The following is a 21298-nucleotide window of genomic DNA, read 5'->3' as shown; positions in this document are numbered from 1 at the left end:
CTCTGCAGATTCAGGACTTTTTACTTTTCTTTTTTTTTTTTTTGCCATCTCTGACTCTTCTTCCTCTTCCTTCGCGGTACTTCCTTCCCTTGGCGACAGGGGCTGCTGCACTGCGCGGGCGCTGACAGGTCGCTCTAGCCTGTGCGCCGGCTGCTCGCTGGTGCCTATAAATAGCAGCGCCGGGCTCAGCCGGGCATCAGTGCGCTGCTGCCGGGGCCAGGGCAGGGTCCGGAGCTGGACGTGCAGGAGCTGCAGCTGGGCCCGGGCGGAGCGCAGCGCCGCGCCGGGGACGCAAGAAAGGGCGTGTTGCTGTTGGCCCACCGCGAGCCGCCCCCTGCCCGCGCCCGGGCGCCTTCCCGCCAGGCCGCCTGCCTCTGCCTTCCGCCTCCCTCCATTTCCCCGGAATCTATGCCTGGCGCGCCTGGACCCCGGCCCTTCTCTGGGTGGGAAAGCTCTCGGCCGCTTTCCGGCTTCACTCCTTCCTCGCTGACTGGGCTCCCAGCCTCCTCTCTCCTTTTCCTGGACCGGGTCTCATCGCCGTCGGTCCCCTTCCTTTAGCTCAGGCTCCCGACCCCTTCCTTAGCCCACAGTCCCAAGCTCTCCTCACTTTCCTCAGCCAAAGGTCCCAGCCTTTGCTTTCTTTCCCTTGGCCGGGGTCCTGCCTATCCTGTCCCTTCCTCTGTTGTCCCCAGGGCTCATTCTTCCCCTCTCCCAGGCCTGGAGTTCCAGACCTTTAGTTTCCCGTGGTTCTTCCTGGATCCTTGTCCCTCTTCCCCAGTTTGGAGTTCTAGATTGCTAACCCAGCCTCCCTCCACCCCAGGGGAGTGTTTCCACGAAAATACCTCTCTAAAACATGAACTTTTGCTAGAGACTACTCCAGTCTCTCTTCTCACTTGCTGACCCCTTGCTACCTATGTGCCAGGTTTTGCTCTCACTTAGCTAAGGGTCGAGGCCTGCTGGGCTGGGGAAGCAGCATGATGCATCTGTGGTCTGGCATCTGTGGCCTCTCTCCACCTAGGATCTTTCCTTCCTTACTTGTGGCAGTAGCCTTGGTGGGGCTGCTACCTGTTCTCAGCAGCCATGGCCTGCAGCCCAGCCCTACTGCCAGCACCATCCGAGGCTCAGAACCACCACGGGAACGGTCCATTGGGGATGTCACCACTGCTCCACCGGAGATCACCCCAGAGAGCCGCCCTGTTAACCACTCTGTCACTGACCATGACTTGAAGCCGAGAAAGGCCTTTCCAGTCCTGGGCATCGACTATACACATGTGCGCACACCCTTCGAGATCTCCCTCTGGATCCTGCTGGCCTGCCTTATGAAGATAGGTAAGTCCAATTTGCTCTGATGCTACCATTGCCAGCGGACTGGTGAAGCCTCTTACCCCATCTGTTACCATTTGCGATTGCCTAGGAATAAGGGTCTGAACTACTCCTATAATTTAGGGAGGCTCCATCCTGCCATCTTGGTCCTTAAACTCCAGCTATGATCTGAGGCCTTCAAAGATTGGAGCCAGCATTGTGCACAGGAGAGAGAAGGATTACAGGATGGGATGGTTCTGATAGTGAGTACCTTCAGCAGGGCTTCCAGGCCTGGCAAGTCACCTCTGGCTTGGCCAGACCCCAAGGGATGCCAGGCACCCAGCTGTGAGTGAGACAGAGAGGAGTATCTTCTGGCAAGTGGCACATGCTGCTCTGTCAACAGCAACCAGTACAATTTATTACAAGTTCAGTGGCAGGGTGTTCCAGGATGGAGTATATTTCTACTTGGCCTGTTTGAGAAGTTTAAGTATAGCAGGGACCTGGACATAGGAAATTTACAAGTGTGGTGAAACATGAGGGATCCCCATATTCTCACCTTCCTTCATCCCCAGAGTGTTATCTGTCAGCTTTGCCTGCCCAGGCTGGTTAAGGAGCCCCTGAGTCAGTTTCCGGCCCAGGAATGCCAGCCTTTATAGTCTATGGGACAGGGGGCCCTGGCAATTTCTGAAGTCTTCTTTGGGGGTGGAGGGAGAGAGGAGGGGGTCGAGGCTTGGTTTGACCCTAGCTCACCCCCAGGTTGGCAGCTGTGCCAACTGTGTCTCAAGGGGCTGTCTGGGTCAACCAGGCACCTTGTCCTGCTGCTCAGTCAAGTAGGTGAGGTACAGGGGCAGTGGCTAGGGGTGTTCTGGTCTGAAGAGACTTTGAAACATTCTTTTTGGGAGAAGGAAACAGAAAACTTGTTCCCTCTTGGAGGGTTTTTCCCCTGCAGGGCCTGAACACCCTGTTCTACTGGATTATTGGTGGAACTCCCTGGAGGTTCCATAGCCCACGTTCCTGGAAGTGGTGTCCAGGGGGCTTTGAAAACTGCCTATGCTTTTTCAGCCTGCCACCAGCTAGCTGTGGAAAGCATGAGGTCCCAGGACTCTGCTGTCCTCTTTGCTTGAGATTTGGGTTTGGGGAGTTTGAGACTCTTGGCAGAAAGCCTTGTAGCTCTCTCAAGGACATGCAGGAGCTGAGTGGCAATGCCAGGCTGGTGTGAGGCAGGCTCTGGGACATGCTGCAGGAGGGCACTGCTGCCTTTGATTTGATAGATCCAGGAGCTCGTTTCCTGGTGTGGGGCTTTGGTGCTGAGCCGGTCCCAGTGACAGAGCCTTACATGGAGCTGGGCCATCAGCACCTATACCCTGATGGCAGCCAGCTTCCCAGAAAAAAAGTCAAGGACAGCACCTATACCCTGATGGCAGCCAGCTTCCCAGAAAAAATATCAAGGACTGGACAAGTGGAACTGTATGTACTGATTCTGACATAAATGCATGACCTTGAACAGCTGGGGCCTTTTTCCGTAGGTCTCCTTCACCTGTGAAATCTCAGTTTGACCATACCAATTGAGTCATGAAACCTTGTGTCTTAATTTGTTGTAAGAAGCCGAAGTGACAGTGATGTGTCATTTGACTCTGTGAGACCAGGAAGAGACCTCACAAGTGCTGTCTATAAATTGCCTCCTCTCTCCAACACCTTCACCTCCCAACCACACCTGGCATTGTATTAGGGCACTGGGCTGGCACACACACTGCAGGTCTCAATGTCTGCAGTGCGTTGACAGCATGACCACAGACCCCACTCTAGGCAGTCAGAAATTTGTCCCTGCAGGCGTGATATTGCTAGTCCTAACGGGGTCAGGCTTGGCTTGCTTTGTCACCATCTGAGCACTGTGCCCAGGACCGTGGACAGCTGGAGAGCAGAGATGGTGCCATGGCAAGGATATCAGTCTAGAAGTCAGGAAACCTGGCTTCTCATCCCATCTCCCTTGTGACCTTGGGCCAGTCATGCCTCCCTACCCGTCAGTTGATCTTTCTGGTCCCTTCCAGGTCTGATGGTTCTGCCATGCCACTGACTCTGGAAACCCTGGCAAGTCACTCAGCCTTGGGCCTCAGTTTTTCCTGAGGCTGAATGTGATCTCCTTTGCAATTCCAGAAGTCTGTGTCTGATTTGGAAAGGCATTTTTCTGCCTCTAAAAATAAAGAAGCCCTAGCCTCTGGCCATTCTATGCAAAGAGAATGGAGAGAAAGGTGGCCAAAAGATCTCAAGAGTCCCTGTTCAGGTGGCAAAAGTGAAAGCCCATTTTTCCCCCTTCACCTTTGCAGTGTAGAATTTAAGTTTTAGTGTAGAATTCAGCTACCACTGTGCCACTTACCCTCTCTGATCCTGTTTCCTAGTGTTTAAAATGGGAAATAAAGCAGTAGACCTTACAGGTTAAGGGAAAAAAGGGAAATAATAGTATCTAGCTATAGTACTGCTGATGTGACAATAACATAAATGAATGCATATAGGCTGGGTGCAATGGCATAGGCGTCTAGTTCCAGCTCCTTGGGATGCTGAGGCTGGAGGATCCCTTGAGCCCAGGAGTTGGAGGTTGCAGTGAACTATGATCCACTGCACTCTAACCTGGGCAACAGAATGAGACCCTGTCTCGGAAAAAAAAAACAACAAAAACAAAACCATATAAAGCTGATTTTGTATATACAGGAAGTGCTCAGTGCGTGACACCTGCCTCTGTTAGTATTTTAACCATGTAAGACAAATGAATCCCTACCTCAGTCTTCCTCTGAGGCTGGGGGATTACACATCTCTCAAACCGGCCTGGTGGCTCACGCCTGTAATCCTAGCACTCTGGGAGGCCAAGGTGGGAGGATCACTTGAGGTCAGGAGTTTGAGACCAGCCTGAGCAAGAGTAAGACCCAGACCCCATCTCTACTAAAAATAGAAAGAAATTATCCAGGTAACTAAAAGTAGAAAAAATTAGCCGAGCGTGCTGGCACTTGGCTATTTCCCAGCTGTTTGGGAGGCTGAGGCAGGAGGATCACTTGAGCCTAGGAGTTTGAGGTTGCTGTGAGATACGCTGACGCCACGGCGCTCTAGCCAGCGCAAGAGAGCGAGACTGTGTCTCAAAAAACAAAACAAAAACAAATTTCTCAAACTTAGGCTGCCACCAAGTGTCCTTCCTTAAAGTTTCTGGGTTTTGGGTGTGTCCTATTCCCTTCACTTGGGCTGCCTCCAGAGCTGTTGTGGGGAGGGAGGGGAGATGGCACCGGTTGCCTTAGGGGGCAGAGTTGGCGGGTTGAGGCCATGCTTCCTCTGCACTTTCAGCTACCCAGGAGCTTATTTTGGGGTCTTGCCTCTTCTCAACATACCAGCGTGGGTAGCAGTTATGTTGGAGCCCTCATTCTGTCATCTTGGCAGCTGCTTCCCTTGCGAGGTACCCCTCTTTTAAGAATAGAAAGTGCTTTGTGCAGTTCTTCCTATCCTAATCATGGAGCAGAGTCTCAGGTAGATTCCTGCAGAGACTGGTGTGGGAGTGGTAGGGTGGGAGCTAAAGTTCTAGAGTAGATGCTTCTGGGTTCTATTCTGCCTCTGACTCAGTGGGTGACATTAGGCAAGTCACTTCCCTTCTTTGGGCCTTTTTTCTCTCTGTGACAGTCAGGAATTATTGCCTTTTCCTTGGTGGGGAGGAGCCAGTGGCATGGGGGTGGATTTAGGCTGTTGGGAGAACTGTGAGAATAACCCTAAGCCTTAGGGTTAGGTCCATTCCCCACCCCCACCCTGCGTGTGGTTTGGACTCTGCCTGAATTCTGCTTTGTTCCCAGTTCACCTGACTCCCAGTCCAGTGCTTGCTCTAGGGGACTACCTGACTGTAACCCAGCTCACCACCGGCATTCCTTGCGTTTATTTACCCATATTTCTGACCCAGAATGGCTGGCAGAGGCCCGGGAGCCCATAAAGCAGGTATTCATCTTGTCTCCTGACCAGGGACAAAAAAGACTTCCTTTGTCCATTTATATCCTATAGCTTTTTTTTTTTTTGCTTTTGCTTTTTGCAAGGCATATCCTTCCATCTCATCCTTAGAACAAGTCTATGAATAGAGGAGGTGGGGTCACTGCTCACTTCACATTTGTGAATATCAGACCTAGCAACTAGTTTCCTGTAAAAATGACACTAGAATTCTCTCACTTCTCAAAAGAAGAGATGAACAAAACACCTTAAAGGTCACCTTGAAACTGTCTCTAGAAGCCCTGGTGGAGGCCAGAGGTAGTGTCTCATGCCTGTGATCCCAGTACTTTGGGAGGGTGGCTTCAGGTAGGACCTGTGTCTCTAGGAGTGCCGGGGCACTTCAAGGGCTTAAGTTGGTCATATGGCTTGGACTTCATTCAGTTGAGCACCCATGAGGCTCACTTTTCCTCTGGGTCCCAGCCAGCCCCACCCTATCCAGAAAGACGTCATCAGAAACCCTGGGTTCTGCCCCTGACATTGCCTGTGTGTCCATGGACCTTGGGGTTCATGCACCTCATTTCTCTGACTTGCCTCATCAGTAAGGTGAAGATACTGTCTCTGCCTTCTAAGACCCAGGTAGAGATTGAACGTGGGGATGCCCAGCTCACTGTAGCAGCTTTCGGGGCCCGTTCAGGTTCCTCTTCTTTTGGCGGGTCTTCCCAGCTCACTCCAGCCCATGGCATTTACTTTGCCTTTCTCCCCCTGAACCCTGTTCCCTTATTGTTTATGCATAACTTTGCCATTAGGCCTAGTCTGCCCTGTGACATCTCCTCTGTTGGGGTATGTATGTGTGTTTTAATAATTAATAATAATTATAATTAATGTATTATATGATATAATTAATAATAATAATTACAATTTATTGAGTATCTATAGAGTAGTGTCAGGCACTTTATAAAACAAATCTCATTTAATTGCTACTAAAAATCATATGAGATAAAGGTTATCCCTGATTTGCAGATGAGGAAACAGCTCAGAGAGCTGTTTATTTTCTATTCCAGTCTTGGCACAGCCTCCCAAAGGGGTGCAGCTGCATCTTCTGCCTCTCGAGTTTCCCTCAGCAGATGCACAGAGCCCTGCAATGGGTAGTGCCCGGCTCACTACACCTGCTCTCGGGAATGATAGGACTCCCTCCAGGGCTTGGGCTAATGTCGAGGGTGGGAGCCCTCTCCCTGCCCCAAGAAAACTGTAGATGTTCTGTGCCTCGCTTTGGGCCTGTCCTCTGTCCCTGTGAGTCTGTATGGGGGCACCCAAATCCTGCAGTGAGGCTGGGCCTGTCCCTTGTTCCCTGGTAGTGACCATGACTGCCGTTGCTCCTCTGGTGCCCTCTTAGCGATCTGACCAAAGCTCACTTCTTCCCTGTTTGGGCAGGGGAATGCCAGCTAAAGGGTGGTTTTCTTTAGCTGGCAGGTGGTGGCTGACTGTGACCTCCTGCCTCTGAACAGTAAGGGTGACGGGCTTCTTTGGGTTATCCTCAGGGCCCAGCAGGATCCCCTGAGAGGCAGCCTCTGTATTGGGAGCATGTGGTACAACTTTCTTTAGCCCTACAAGGTAGGAGGAATTTAGTAGTAATTCTCATTAGTACTGAAATTTGTTGCCAAAGCACTTGTATATGCAGTATTTAATTTTGATCTTCTCAATGGTCCTGTGGGTTAGAATAGCACATGGTATTGATGTACCCATTTTACATCTAAGGAAACTGAGCCTTGGGTCACTTAGCTAACTAAGCCAAGGTCATTTAGCAAGTAAGTGTCAAAGGATACAATCCCTGGACTTCTAACCCAAGGCCCCATTCTCCTTCCTACCAGACTGACATATTGGGCTGTTGTAGGGATCAAGGGGCACAAGAGATCCAAAAGGGCTTTGAGGAGAGTAAATGAGCAGACACTTCCACATTAGTGACCTGGATGGCTGTCAGAAGGGACACCAGATCCTCCTGTAGGAAGGAAGAGTTGAAGGAGCCGAGTGGTCTGGAGCCTTGGCCGGCTCAGCTCCAAGTTCTTATCAACTCCACAAACACACCTGCATTTGCATGAAGGAGGCATTTGAGGGCTGAAGTCAGACTTGCAACCTTCCTTCTCATAGGCCTTGTCTGTGAAGCGGCTAACCTTTGGAATAGAGGGCTTTTGCCTTCCCTCCAAGTGGCATTATAGGCCCTTGGGGAGAGGACAGGAGAGGCAGGGAAGTGAATTACAACAGAGAACAAGAGACCTGACTGAGACTGGGTCTCTGTTCTTTGCTTCCCAGCTGTGTGACCTTAGGTAAGACACAACCTCTCTTAGCCCTCGTTTCCTAGGTGGTAGTATTTTTGTTTAATGCTTGTTAATTATATTAGCTGCCACTTATGAAGCTCCTATTTCAGAGGCCGTGTTAGGAAGGTGCTTGCACATCTAGAAAATATTGGGATTTAAGCCCACATCTGTCTGACTTCAGAGCCTGTATTCTTTTCATCCTTGTGCCCTGACTCCAAGGGCCTTTTCAGCTTAGAAATTTAGTTTTTCCCATAATCATTTTAAACTGGGTAGGTTTAAAGATTTTAGTATTTCAAGTCTTGGCTGCTCTCTGTGAATCACTTCTTGGGTTTGGGGAAAAAACTGTGACCCACTCCAAGTCCCACTGTGAAACAAATGGCCTTACTCATAGGTGGTGGCGTTCGGAAATACACGGGACTGACAGGGAACTGGAGCTAGGGGGCCGGAGGCTCCCTCTGGGAATGCCAGGCTGTACACAGGCTCCTTTCCTCCTCTCTCCCTTCCCCCACCTTCCCCTATTCCCTCGGAGGCATGGGAAGAAGGCTCGCTCAGCAAACCCAGGACCTAGGTTATTCCTGAGTCATCCACTGCCTGTGTGGGCCTCATTTTGCAGCACTCACTCCCCCTGCAAACGTCTGAGTCAGACATGTCTCCCCAAGGTTGTCTGCACACACCGCACTGGGCCAGACCTTCTCTTTAGATGCCGATAAACATCAACTGATACTTTAAGGCAGCCTGTGATTATATGTGTGTATTTTTAATCTTATAGACTATTCTAATTTTAACTGAACTAAGTTTTGGGTTGGATCTGAATCAGTGGGCTGTCCTCCTTCCCCCTAAAGCGTATCCAACATGCAGGGCCAGTTTTGGGGTCTCAGCCAGACCTGAGTACTGAGATCTAATACTACTTGCTGAGAATCTGGAGTTCCCAAATTACCCCAGCAAGCTGTTTCCTAAAAAGATACGTCCTTAAGCAGCTCTGACTGTGGCTCAGGATGAGAAGGGCTGTTCCTTTTCGGGCCCCTTTCCCAGTCCCTCAGGGGACACTTACCCCTAAGCCCTGATTGGCCTTTCCACAGTGCTGAGCCTGTGTGAGACCAGGCCACCAAAGGTGGAGGGGTGACACACAGCTGTGCATTAGACAGAGTCCACAAGTTCACCAAAACAGTAAATAGCTAATACTTACATGGCACTTGCCGCATGCCAAGTAAAGCTGGAAAAGGTTGTGTTTTTCCTCTGGCCATCTAGGACTACGAGCAGCTTATTTGAGAGCCTGGGTCCAAGAAGCAGGTCCACTGAAGTCAGCCAGCAGGCATTTAGCATGTGGCCCCATGGGGAACAAAGAGGAGTGAGATCCAAGCCTGCTTATTAGGAGCTTCCAGTCTGGGCAGACTGCTGGTAAAGGCAAGGTGCAGAGAGAGCAAGCAGTCCCTGAGGACTAGGGTGTTTAGAGGAGGCCTCACAAAGGAGGTGGAACTTGAGCCCAACTCTAGAAGGATGGAAAGAATTAGATAAGCAGGCTATACTTAGTACCGGTCCCATAAGAATGTAAGCCTCTTGAGGACAGGGGGCCTTTGTTCACCCTTCTTATCTGTGCCTGGCACAGAGTAAGGGCTCTGTAAATATTTGAGGAATGGATGAATAAATGAGCATGTGATTGACTTCCATGAAGAGATAAGGTCCCTGCAAAGCCTTTGGGGCAGACAAGAAACCAGTTTGACTACTCAGAGAGGACGGTGGGCAAGGGTTGCAGAGGCTCCTTGGCGCCAGACTGAATGCCAGGCTAGAGAGTTTAACTGAGTTCACTGGGAAAGTGACACTGGCACTCACAGATGGATGCTTTAGGCATCAGCCAGTGTTTAAGTGGTGCTGCTGCGCCGCTTCCTTGTCATGACTCTAATGGAGGGTCTGCAAGGGCATCCTCTCTGGGCTGGATGGGGTCTCCCTGGGAAGATCTAGGTCTGTTTGGTCTGCCCTCAATTTGTGTAAGTAAAAGCAAGATACCAGAGCTTCCTTGGGGAGCTGCCGAGAGCCCTAATTGAATTAAGCTTTTTCTGGGAAGATTCCTCAAGCCATAAACTGCACTGTGACTGTGAATTAATGAGACCCGTGGCCATAAACCATACAAGAAGGCAATCTTATTAATTTATAGTTATACCTGGACAGGTTTACTTATAGCTTCTCTTTGCTTTTATGTGTGTCGGGGTGGGCTGGGGCCAGAATCTCCTTTCTATGGCAGATTTATTTTTATAATCTGAATAAATAAAGCACATAAAACGTGTTAATGGTAAAACAACAAAAAACAAAACAAAAACAAAGCAACAACAACAAAAAAATAAAACCCAACAGTACGGAAGGGTATTAAGGTAAAAAGTTAAAGTCCCCTCCTCACTTCTCTGACCACCCCCATTGTCATACTCTCTAGAGGTTACCACTGTTAACTTTCTTGTCCATATTTTTAGAAATTCTCTATGTATATATGAGTATGTGAATGTGTGTGTATGTGAGGGCAAATTTATTTTTCATAAAGCCATTTCATAGGCTGGGCATGGTGGCTCATACCTATAATCCTAGCAATTTGGGAAGCCGAGGTGGGAGAATTGCTTGAGGCCAGGAGTTCAAGAAAAGCCTGAGCAACATAGCGAGGCCTCGTCTCTACAAAAATTTTTTTTTTAATTAGTTGGGTGTGGTGGCACATACCTGTAGTCCCAGCCACTTAGGAGGCTGAGGCAAAAGGCTTGAGCCCAGGAGTTTGAGGTTATAGTGACCTATGACTGCACTACTGCACTCCAGCCTGGGTGACAGAGTGAGACCCTGTCTCAGAAAAAAAAAGAAAAGAAAAAGCCATCGTGTAAAGGGAAAGAGCTCTAGGCCGGGAATTGGGGACCTGAGTTCTAGTCCCAGCTCTGTCTCTTTGCTGCATATTGACCTATGGTAGGTCATTTTGCTTCTCTGGGCCTTAGTTTACCTATCTGTTGATTTCATTGTGAAAGGCCCTTTGGGGCTTTCCAATGGGAAGGGCAGTTATTCCCGGGGAGCCCCTGTACTATTGAGGCCTGGGCAGACTCTGAGGTTCTCAGAGGAGGAACTCTGCTACACAGCCCTATCCTTTGGAGGTGGGCCAGTGCTGTATTTGAGCCCTGGCTTCAAAGCACAGATTTCTCAAGTACAGGATCATGGTCATCTCGAACTCCGGCTCAGGATTATGAGATTGAAGAAATGGACATTTATGTTTTACTGGCTGGGATGCTGGAGGGATCAGAGCAGAGGAAAGATGAAGGAAGCTGCTGCCTTTTTTGTTTGTTTTTTTTTAAGACATGGGGTCTTGTTTTGTTGCCAGGCTGGAGTGCAGTGGTGTGGGCATAGCTCACTGCAGCCTCAAATTTCCGGGCTCAAGTGATCCTTCCATCTCAGCCTCCCAAATAGCTACTATAGGTGCAAACCACCGCACCCAAGGGAAGCTTCTTAAAGGAGGTGGTCTTGAGGTGAGCTATCTGGAGAAGAGGAACGTCATTCAGGAGGGGTTGCTGAGGGATTCTGGCTTAGGTGGGAGAATGGACTGGGTGACCTATTGTTCTTCTAAGATCTAGGTTGCTAAGATTCTTCCAAGTCCATGATGGAGTTCATGGACCTTGCAAAACAGTCTGCAGACAGTTGTATATGTGTATTATTTATTTATTTATGAGACAGAGTCTGGCTCTGTTGCCCGGGCTAGAATCCCATGGCATCAGCCTCGCTCACAGCAACCTCAAACTCCTGGGTGCAAGTGATCCTTCTGCCTCAGCCTCCTGAGTAGCTGGACTACAGGCATGCGCCACCATGCCCAGCTATTTTTTTCTATATATTTTTAGTTGGCCAATTAATTTCTTTCTATTTTTAGTAGAGACAGGGTCTCGCTCTTGCTCAGGCTGGCTTTGGACTCCTGACCTTGAGCGATCCTCCCGCCTCAGCCTCCCAGAATGCTAGGATTACAGGCGTGATCCACTGCGCCTGGCCTATATGTGCATTTTTATCAGGGGAAAGGGGTCCGTAGCAGCCACAGATTTTTTTTTTTTTTTTAACATGGTTCATTGTCAGTGTGCAAGTAGCCGTAGATTCTAAAGGTTAAGAGCTTCTGCCTTTTGTGCTTTGGGAATTTGAAGAAGGTTAAAGGCCTGAGTAGTCTGAGGTGCATCCTTGGATGAGGTGGTACTTAATTCTGGGATGAGTAGAGTTTGCCTGGGGTACTGTGCAGCATGCCCTCTAGGCAGGCAAGGGGAATGAACCTGGTCAGAATGAGTAAACTGTGTCCTGAGGGAAGAGGAGGGAAAGTGAGTCCTTAAGGTAGAGAAAAGCTTCTGGGTTGGAGATCAAAGCAGACAGCTCTTCCTGGCTCCTCCTGCACGTGCAGACCGGGAAGGTGCTGGCTTCCTTCTGCCCCCGGTGTTTGCTGGGTTGCCATGGGTGAGCCCATCTCACACCCCAGTAGATGACTCAGCCCTCCTGCCCTTTTTCCTAAAGCGCCTACAGCCCAAGCACATCTCTGAGGCAATGTTAGGGGAGGTGGCCACCTTTGAGGCAGCAGACACACGATAGAGAGCCTCTGAAGGTGGTCTGGCTTTGAGGGTACAGTGCTAGGAAGCCCTGTCTGGCCTCCGCTGTGTCCCTGATCTCTGCTATCACTGTGCTGGGGAGTGAAAGTATAGAATATAATTCCAAACTCAGTGGCTCATACCTGTAATCCAGCACTTTGGGAGGCCAAGGCAGGAGGATTGCTTGAGGCCAGGAGTTCAGGACCAGCCTGGACAACATAGTGAGACCCTGCCCCTACAGAAAAACCCCAAAAATTAACCGTTGTGGTGTGTCCCTATAGTCCCAGCTACTTGGGAGAATAAGGCCAGCGAGGATCACTTGAGTCCAGGAGTTGGGGGCTGCAGTGAGCTATGATTGCACCACTGCACTCCAGCCTGGGTGACAGACTGTCAAAAACAAACAAACAACAACAAAACAACAACAATAACAACCAAAAAGCCCCCAAACGATATTCTAACTCTAGAATATTAGAGGTAGAAAGAACCTTATCATAGCCTGTGGGGACTGGAGATGTTTTGATCCAGTCCTCACATTTTCCAGTTGAGGCCCAGGGAGTACTGGCCCCAGGGCACATGTGAATTAAAGGCTGAGGCAGAGCTCTTCCCTGCTCTGTTAACTAACTGAGGGATCTCTAGGCAGCATTATTGGACAGTGGACCAAGAGGAGGGGCTGTTGTCTTTGGTCTTTGGCCTGGATGTTGGCATCTGAACATTGGCAAATCTGTTTTCCCAGTGGGTCCTTTAAGCCTAAAGGCAGGCAGCTTCCTGTTGGGATATTTATGAGGGAACTGTGCCTGGCAGGGAAACCTTTGTACCTTAGCCACACTGGTCCTTACAGGGGAACCAAGTACAGGGCTTGGTACCTTTGCGTCAGCCCGGAGACTTCTGCCTTCACTCACTGAATTCCTCAGGCCTAGTAGTCTATCACAAACCAATGTTGAGCTTGGGTGCTGTGCTTTTTATAGCATCTTTTCCATCAAGCCAGGGAACAAGATTCTATCTCTCGGGTCCTGGGCCAGGGTCCACAGGAATCTGGATGCTGTACCAGGTAGGCAGCATGCCAGCATTAGGCGGGGCCTACTCACCTAGCCGAGCAAAGCCTAAAACTCAAGTTACAGCTAAAAGGGGGAGGGTGAGCAGGCACCCCACCCTCGCCCTTCCCTGACTGAGCCCAGCCTGCCTGGCTGGTGGAAGAAGGTACAAAAATGTATGAGAATTGCTTCTCTTAAGGAACTCAGGGACTGGTCTAAGATATGCGATACAGATGCAGAAGAATCAGGTAGTAAAAAGTGGGTGTGATTTGAAGTGTAGATGGAATTTCATTGGAGTTTAGAGGTGAAAGAGAGGCCTTCTCACCTGGGAGGATCAGGGGAGGCTTTTGCAAAAGTGATCATTGAGCTAGGCCCAGATGACATGCTTGAATGAGATCTCACTGGGCACAGTGGGAAGCTTCTACTTGAATTAGAACCTCTGGTTTGAAGATGAATGTCCAGAGCAGTTCCCTTTGTAAACAAGCATAGTGGTCAGGAATACAAGTTTTACAGCCCTGCAGACCTGGGTTCAAATCTCAGCTCCACCACTTTGTAGCACCATGACCTTGGGTAAGTCACTTACCCTTTTTGAGTCTCAAGCTGATCATCTGTAACATGGAGTAACACTTACCTGGCAGGGATGTTAGGGGGATGGGGAAGTTTCTATGTAAGGTAGATAGCACAGAGTTTGCCACATTCTGGACACACATAAATGGTGGCCCTTAGGAGTTCCTCTAGAATCAGGAAGAGGAGAAATACTGGCTTGTTTTCTCTGGCTCTTGTATTTCCCAGCAACTGGATAATCACTCGGCAAAACTTATCAGTGCCTTGCTGTGTGTCCAATGGCGTGCCAAGCACAAAGGTGAGCTGGCTATGGTGAGGGAATGTTGATCTTTTGATGCTTATACCCCTTAGGTGGGTAGAGCACTCCCCAACCTCCATCAGGAAACCTTTAGCGGGAAATGCTCTTATTTCTTTTTTTATAAGTGAGGAAATAGGCCCAGAGGGGAGGTGACCTGCTTAGGGTCCTAATGCCTGACTGTAGCACAGCTAAAACCAGACCAAGGGCTTCCCATTCCAAGTCCTGTGCTATTTCTCCTGCATAATATTTATGTTACAATACCTAGCTGGAGCAGCAAGACCACTCGCCTGAAACATTTAATGAGCAAGGCATGATTTTATATGACAACTTGATGTGTAGCTATAAAAGCATTCAATTTTGCAGAACAGATGATAGTTTTGTTTTTTTTTTTGAGACAGAGTCTCGCTTTGTTGCCCAGGCTAGAGTGAGTGCCATGGCGTCAGCCTAGCTCATAGCAACCTCAAACTCCTGGCTCAAGCAATCCTCCTGCCTCAGCCTCCCGAGTAGCTGGGACTACAGGCATTCGCCACCATGCCCGGCTAATTTTTTGTATATATATTAGTTGGCCAATTAATTTCTTTCTATTTTATAGTAGAGACGGGGTCTCGCTCTTGCTCAGGCTGGTTTTGAACTCCTGACCTCGAGCAATCCGCCCGCCTCGGCCTCCCAGAGTGCTAGGATTACAGGCGTGAGCCACCGCGCCCGGCCCAGATGATAGTTTTTATTTATTTTTATTTTATTTTATTTTTTTGAGACAGAGTCTCACTCTGTTGACCAGACTAGCGTGCCGTGGCGTCAGCCTAACATACAGCAACCTCAAATTCCTGGGCTCAAGCAGTCCTTCTGCTTCAGCCTCCTAAGTAGCTGGGACTACAGGCATGCGCCACCATGCCTGGCTAATTTTTTCTATTTTTGGTAGAAATGGAGTCTCGCTTTCACTCAGGCTGGTCTCGAACTCCTGAGCTCAAATGATCCACCCGCATTGGCCTCCCAGAGTGCTAGGATTACAGGCATGAGCCACCTCGCCCAGATGATAGTGTTTTTTTTTTTGAGACAGAGTCTCACTCCATTGCCCAGGCTAGAGTGAGTACCGTAGCGTCAGTCTAGCTCACAGCAACCTCAAACTCCTGGACTCAAGCAATCCTACTGCCTTAGCCTCCCAAGTGGCTAGGACTACAGGCATGTGTCGCCATGCCTGGCTAATTTTTTCTATATATAGTAGTTGTCCAATTAATTTCTTTCTATTTATAGTAGAGACAGGGTCTCACTCTTGCTCAGGCTGGTTTTGAACTCCTGACCTCGAGCAATCTGCCTGCCTAGGCCTCCCAGAGTGCTAGGATTACTGGCGTGAGCCACCGCACCCGGCCCCAGATAATAGTTTTTAACATAGGCTCAGCTATGCTAAGTGCCAGGTGAGCTATGCCAGTGTTAAGGTCAGAAGTCTGCCACTTCCTGGCTGCATTACTCTGTCTGAGCTTCAGTTTCCCCAGTCAAATGGGATAATATCTGTAAAGCCCTGAAGACATTGTGTGTGCTCAGGAATGGGGGTTGCCACTATTCCTGTAGCATTGAAGGAAGAAGTGAGGGTGGACTGGAGACCTGGAGGGTGGTTTTAGGTATATGGGCCAGAGGGCATTGGGGTGGGGCCGAATATCACCAATACTGGGGTTGGAGTATAAATGCCACCGTGAGCTGAATTGTCTGAGTTTAGTCTTTAGTTGGGAGAGAGGGAGACACAGGCTCAGCAAACATTGATTGGATAAATGCTGTACTGAAGATGGAAAGATGAATAAATATAATCATAGCCTCAAGGGAGAGACCAGCATGTAAACAGGCACTTGTGGAGTGCTGTGAATTGCCACAGCAGGGCCCACAGAGCTGTGCATACACGGGAGGGAGGGAGGGGGTGGATCAGGGGAGGCTTCCCAGAGCTTTGAGCTGGGTCCTGAAGGTTAAGCAGGAGTTTGCTCATCTCACACGGAGAGAACTGGAGAAAGGCACAGAGATGTGGATAATGTGGAACCGTTGACCTTTGCTTTTGAAACTCATTGGGACGTTTCCAGCCTTTCCGCCTCACCCCCAAACACGCCTCATCCACCTGCTTGGCTGGGCAGAGAAGGCGGAGGAGCTAACCACACCTGTAAGGGGGTGAGCACCTGTGATGGCTGTCGACCCATGTAGACAGTGAGGTGGGAGCTACCTACCGCTTATTGAGACCCTTTCAGGCCTCGTGCAGAGGGCCTCACGTAGTGCATCGCTGTTCAATGCACTGTGCAACAGCCCTGAAGGCTGTGAGTCTTGGTGTGTAGCTTTATCCGGTTTACAGCTACTTTGGGAAAGTGGAATGGAATAATTAAGTGCTTAATGACTGCTGTGCTACTGCCCCAAAGCACAGAAGGCCTTTATGGAGGGGAGAAGTGTGGCTGGACTAGCAGGGAGCACAGGTTTGTGCAGACACCTTCACCAGACCCTCCTAAGAGGAGGGGAGGTGGCAGGTCAGGCAAGGACCACAACCCCAGCTGAGGCTCTGAGCAGCAGGCATAGGCGGGCACCTAGGGGGAGGCCCAGCCAGCTGGGGGGATGTCAGTGAGCATCTAGAACCCCAGCCGGAGGGGTGTAGACATGGCCAGCACCTCAGGCTGGTGGCAGACATGGCCACAGGTATTGAAGGCTTGCCCTTTCACTCCATCTCCTCTTTGGCTCTCCCCATCCACGGGAGCATCTCCAACCCAGTGACTTCTGAGCCTCTAGCTTCGGAATGGTCTCCCAGCTCCACTCCTGCCTGCCTGTAATCAGCTCTCCACAGAGCAGCCACAGGGAGCTTTTAGAAATGTAAACCAGAACATGATGTTCCCCTGCTGAAACCTTTCAAATGCTTCCTGATAAACTTGGGAGAAAATCCAAGCAAAGTGTGACCCACACCTTTCTCCACTTCATGCTCCACTGCTCTTCCTGCTCCAGGCACACTGGCTCTTGTGCTCCTCAAACACACCTGGCTTGCCAGGCCCAGCCCTCTGTGTGGCCCCCAGCCTGGAGCACTGCCCTTAGACTGTCTGCATTCTCATTCAGGCCCCAGATCAAATGTTGTCCCTTCAGAGAGGCCGCTCTGACCACCCAGTCTAACGTGCAGCACACGCCCCACCAGATGCCTCCCCTGCCATGTCAGACACTATTTGGGATCTGTGGACATGGCCAGGAACAATACAGAAGAGGTTCCTGATGTCAGGGGGCTCCTGTGCCAGCACAGAACATAGGACAGTGGACACAACAATGTCAGGCAGTGGCAAGTGTCCTGAAGAAAACAGACATAGAGAGAGATGGGGTTACCTTGGGGTCAGCAAAGGTTCTCTGAGGAGGTAGCATTTGAGCTGAGACCTGAATGGTGAGAAAGAGCCCACCTTTTGAAGACCAGGGCCCCTTAAAAAAGTATATGTTTGAGGAACCTGGAGTGGGGTAAGAGGGGAAGTGTAGCACGACAGTGGAGAGGAAGGCAGGGGCCAGGTCATGTTGGGCCTAAAAGCCTTAGGTTAGGGTTCAAGGTCTGTGTGGTGCCACCAAAGGCTCTTTGGAGACAGTCTCGCTCTTTCACCCCAGCTAGAATGGAGTGGCAACATCGCAGCTCACTGCCACCTCAAATTCATGGGCTCAAGCGATCCTTCTGCCTCAGCCTCCCAAGTAGCTGGGACTACAGGTGCGTGCCCTGACACTCAGCTAATTTTTCTGGTTTTTTTTAGAGATGGGGTCTCACTCTTGCTCAGGCTGGTCACAAACCACCAATGGCTCTTGAGCAGCATGACAGAGTCTGACCTGCAGAGGGATGTGCAGACAGCCTGAGAGTCAGATGGAGAGTTGGCTCGGGCTCTGGGCTAGCTCCAAAGTGAGCTGAGCAAAGCAGGTTCCCTGCCTACCAGCAGCTCGGCCTGGGTCTGTGAGAGCAGCAGAGCAAAGCTTCCCAGCAGTGGAACGGAGGCTCCAGCCTCGGACAGCCGCTAACAGGGAGCGGGGAGCAGGGCTCTGGAGCAGAGTGGGAGGGGATGGGCTGTGTGGGCGCTGGGCTCTGCCGGACTCCTGCCAGCCCGCCCCCTCCCCTGCCCAGTCTCAGCGCCTGCAGTCCGACAGTCACCAGACCTGTCATGTGGGAGGCGTGGTATTGCCGAGCTCCAGAGCCGGACAGGCCTGTTCCCAGCTGAACCCTATGATCATGGCCTGAAGAGTTGTCAGCCAGGAAAAGACAGACCTGTATTCAGAGAATCAGACTTTAGAGCTGGGAGGGATCCTAGAGACAGAGCGGGGCATCCAAGAGGTGTAACAGAGAAGACGGGTTTGGGAATCAAAAGACCTGGACTTGAAGCCTGGCTCTTCCACCTGCAGCTGTGCAGCCCCCTGCACAGGGCTGTGGGTTAAATGAGCATGCTGTGGAGAGCACCTAGCAGGAAGGACTCGTAAATGTCTGGTACATGATGACAGAGCGTGGCCCAACCGCCTCATCTCACAAGGGGGAGGAAGCAGAAGGCCAGAGCGGAAGGGACTTGCCCAAGGGCCACAGAGCTGGCACTGAGCTCTACTCTCCCGACCCTTAGTCTGAGCTCTTCTGTGATGATGTGAGTGATCCTTCTTCCCACACCGTTTCCTCTGGAACAGTTCCCTGTTCATTCTGCAGAGGTGAGGTGAGGTGGCGTCCCTGATGTCCCACCTTCTTTTCCACCTGCCTTGAGCACCTACTGTGTGGCAGGCACATCTGCGTGGGAGGTGGTTTCCACCCTTGAGGCCCTGACACTTGGGTGGGAGACAGACACGTAAACAGATAAAACACAATGCAGGCTCCAGTTACACATGGACACAGCACAATGCAGGTGACCCAAACCTAAGTTGGAACATACCCACCTCAGATTCAGTGCAGGGGAGTGTGGACTCTTTTCTGTAGATCAGGAACTGCCAAGGCTCTGGGGGAGGCGTGGCCATGACCGGCCTTTGTTTAGGATGAGGGCCCTCCTGGCTGATGGAAAACGGACTAGATGAAGTTTTTCCCCAGTGTTCTTGGCTCTGAGAATTTCCGCCTCCTCCCTCCGTGGATAATTATCCTTCCTAAGAAATTGATCAGATGGGAAACTGCAGGAGACGGTTTGGGACGGGGATTGTGTAGGAGTTGGGGGGAGTGGAGAGGATGTAGCAGGAGAGGGGGATCCGTGCCAAGCAGCAGGAGGTGGCTCCCTTTGGAGTGGGGGAGGGAAGCCTGGTCAGGGCCAGGGACTTAAAGCAGGATGCAAGTGGCTCTGGGGTAGCTAAGTCCCTGGTTGGGGAAAGGTGAAGGTGACTGGCAGGGTCCGGCTTTTCTGGGTCCAGAGGAGCTGGGGAAAGTGTGAGGCAGGGTGGCCCAGCAGTCGGAGCCAGGCCCAGCCCTGCTGCTTGGCTGTTACATGACTCCTATGGCCTTGGCCCTTCCCTGTCGGAAATCCCCTTATTGTGGACTAGGCCTGTCAGGAGCAGTGGGTGTGCACTGGGCACCGTCCCCTGGCACAGAGCATCCCTCCTCCTGCCCCTGCTCCCAGCACACCTGGAACTTGAGTTGTGGGCCTGGCTGCTGCCCCCACTTGGCCTTGCTGGTAACACAGCAGCTCTCAGTGTGCTGAGGCTTCTGGCAGGCCAGCCTTCACTTAGTGACCCATCGAGCCACGGTGGCCAGTGAGGAGCAGACAGCCTTACACATCTGAGCTCAGGAGCCAGGCTGCCTCTGGAGGGGACCCAATGGCTCTGCAGGTAGAGATTGAAGGCATCCTTCTGGACAGCCAGGGGTCATAGAACCCGGTATATTTTTTTTTCTTCTTTTTGAGACAGAATCTTACTCTGTTGCCCTGAGTAGATTTCCATGGCATCAACCTAGCTCACAGCAACCTCAAACTCCTGGGCTCAAGCAGTCCTCTTGCCTCAGCCTCCCTAGTAGCTGGGACTACTGGTACATACCACCATGCCTGGCTAATTTTTCTATTTTTAGTAGAAACAGGGTCTCACTCTTGCTCAGGTTGGTCTCGAGCTCCTGAGCTCAAGTGATCCTCTCATCTCAGCCTCTCAGAGTGCTAGGATTACAGGCATGAGCCACTGCGCCTGGCCGGAGCCTGGTATCTTAAGGTCGCCAGAGTCTGTTTGAATCCCAGCTCCACTGTCCACCTCACCTGTGAGTGTCATTTTCTGCAGATAATTCTTGCCCCAGTGGTTTGTTTTTTCTTTAAACCTTTCTACCTCTATTAATTTGAGGAATTACATGCATACATATATACACACCATAAAGTGTACTAATCCTAAAGTGTACAGCTCAATGATAATTTGCAAATGTTTGCATCCAGTTGATGCAAACCTCGAACCACCCAGGTCAAGATATAGGACGTCTGACCCCTGAGGTCACCTTGTGCCCTTCCCTGTCTGTACCCCAGACTCCCCTGGGGCAACCACTGCTCTGACTTCTATCATTATCTATTGATTTTACATGTTCTTCAACTTCTTACAAATGGACACATACAATAGGTGCTCTTTTGTGTCTGGCTTACTTCGCTCAGCGCTCAGCGAGTCTGTGAGGTTCCTCTTCCTCGTCACACCTACCAGAGGTTTGTTCTTTTTGTTGGCGTTTGGTGTTGCCTCGTGTGAATATACCACAGTTGGCTCATTCTCCTGTTGATGGGCTTTTGGGTTGGTTCCCTTTTTAACAATTATGAATAAAGCTGCTCTGAGCATTCTTGTACTCCATTGGGCTTTTGTGAGAATTAAATGAAATAATCTATTATAGTAAAGTGTTTAATACTGAATTTTGACTCAGATTTTTTTTTTTTGGTTCAGAAAATGTAAGAAAGAAAAAAATTCAAACATTGCATAAATATATAAAGAAAAAAAGATGCGAGTCATATCCCTGCTTCTCACGCTGAGCACTCTGAACAGTTCAGCGTTTCCACCTAGGCTTTTCTTTTTTTTTTTTTTTTTTGAGACAGAGTCTCGCTTTGTTGCCTAGGCTAGAGTGAGTGCCGTGGCGTCAGCCTAGCTCACAGCAACCTCAAACTCCTGGGCTCGAGCGATCCTTCTGTCTCAGCCTCCCAAGTAGCTGGGACTACAGGCACGTGCCACCATGCCCGGCTAATTTTTTCTATATATATTAGTTGGCCAATTAGTTTCTTTCTATTTATAGTAGAGACGGGGTCTTGCTCTTGCTCAGGCTGGTTTCGAACTCCCGACCTCGAGCAATCCACCCGCCTCGGCCTCCCAGAGAGCTAGGATTACAGGCATGAG

The 21298-nt window shown here is 50.4% G+C and overlaps 1 protein-coding gene across 1 annotated transcript in view; it reads left to right on the top strand.

Moving 5' to 3' along the window:
* The first annotated feature begins 215 nt into the window (after window positions 1–215).
* Window positions 216–21298, top strand: part of SLC9A1 (solute carrier family 9 member A1) — a 53477-nt gene continuing 32394 nt past the window's right edge. The window contains exon 1 of the mRNA XM_012750753.3: window positions 216–1329. Coding sequence (XP_012606207.1) covers window positions 975–1329 — 355 coding nt within the window. The 5' untranslated portion in view covers window positions 216–974. The remainder of the gene's footprint in view (window positions 1330–21298) is intronic.

This window comes from Microcebus murinus, chromosome 2 (genome assembly GCF_040939455.1).
Source record: "Microcebus murinus isolate Inina chromosome 2, M.murinus_Inina_mat1.0, whole genome shotgun sequence".
In the NCBI taxonomy this organism is placed as follows: Eukaryota; Metazoa; Chordata; class Mammalia; order Primates; family Cheirogaleidae; genus Microcebus; species Microcebus murinus.
Note: the sequence above shows the minus strand (reverse complement) of the source record. Positions and strands in the feature narration are given on the sequence as shown.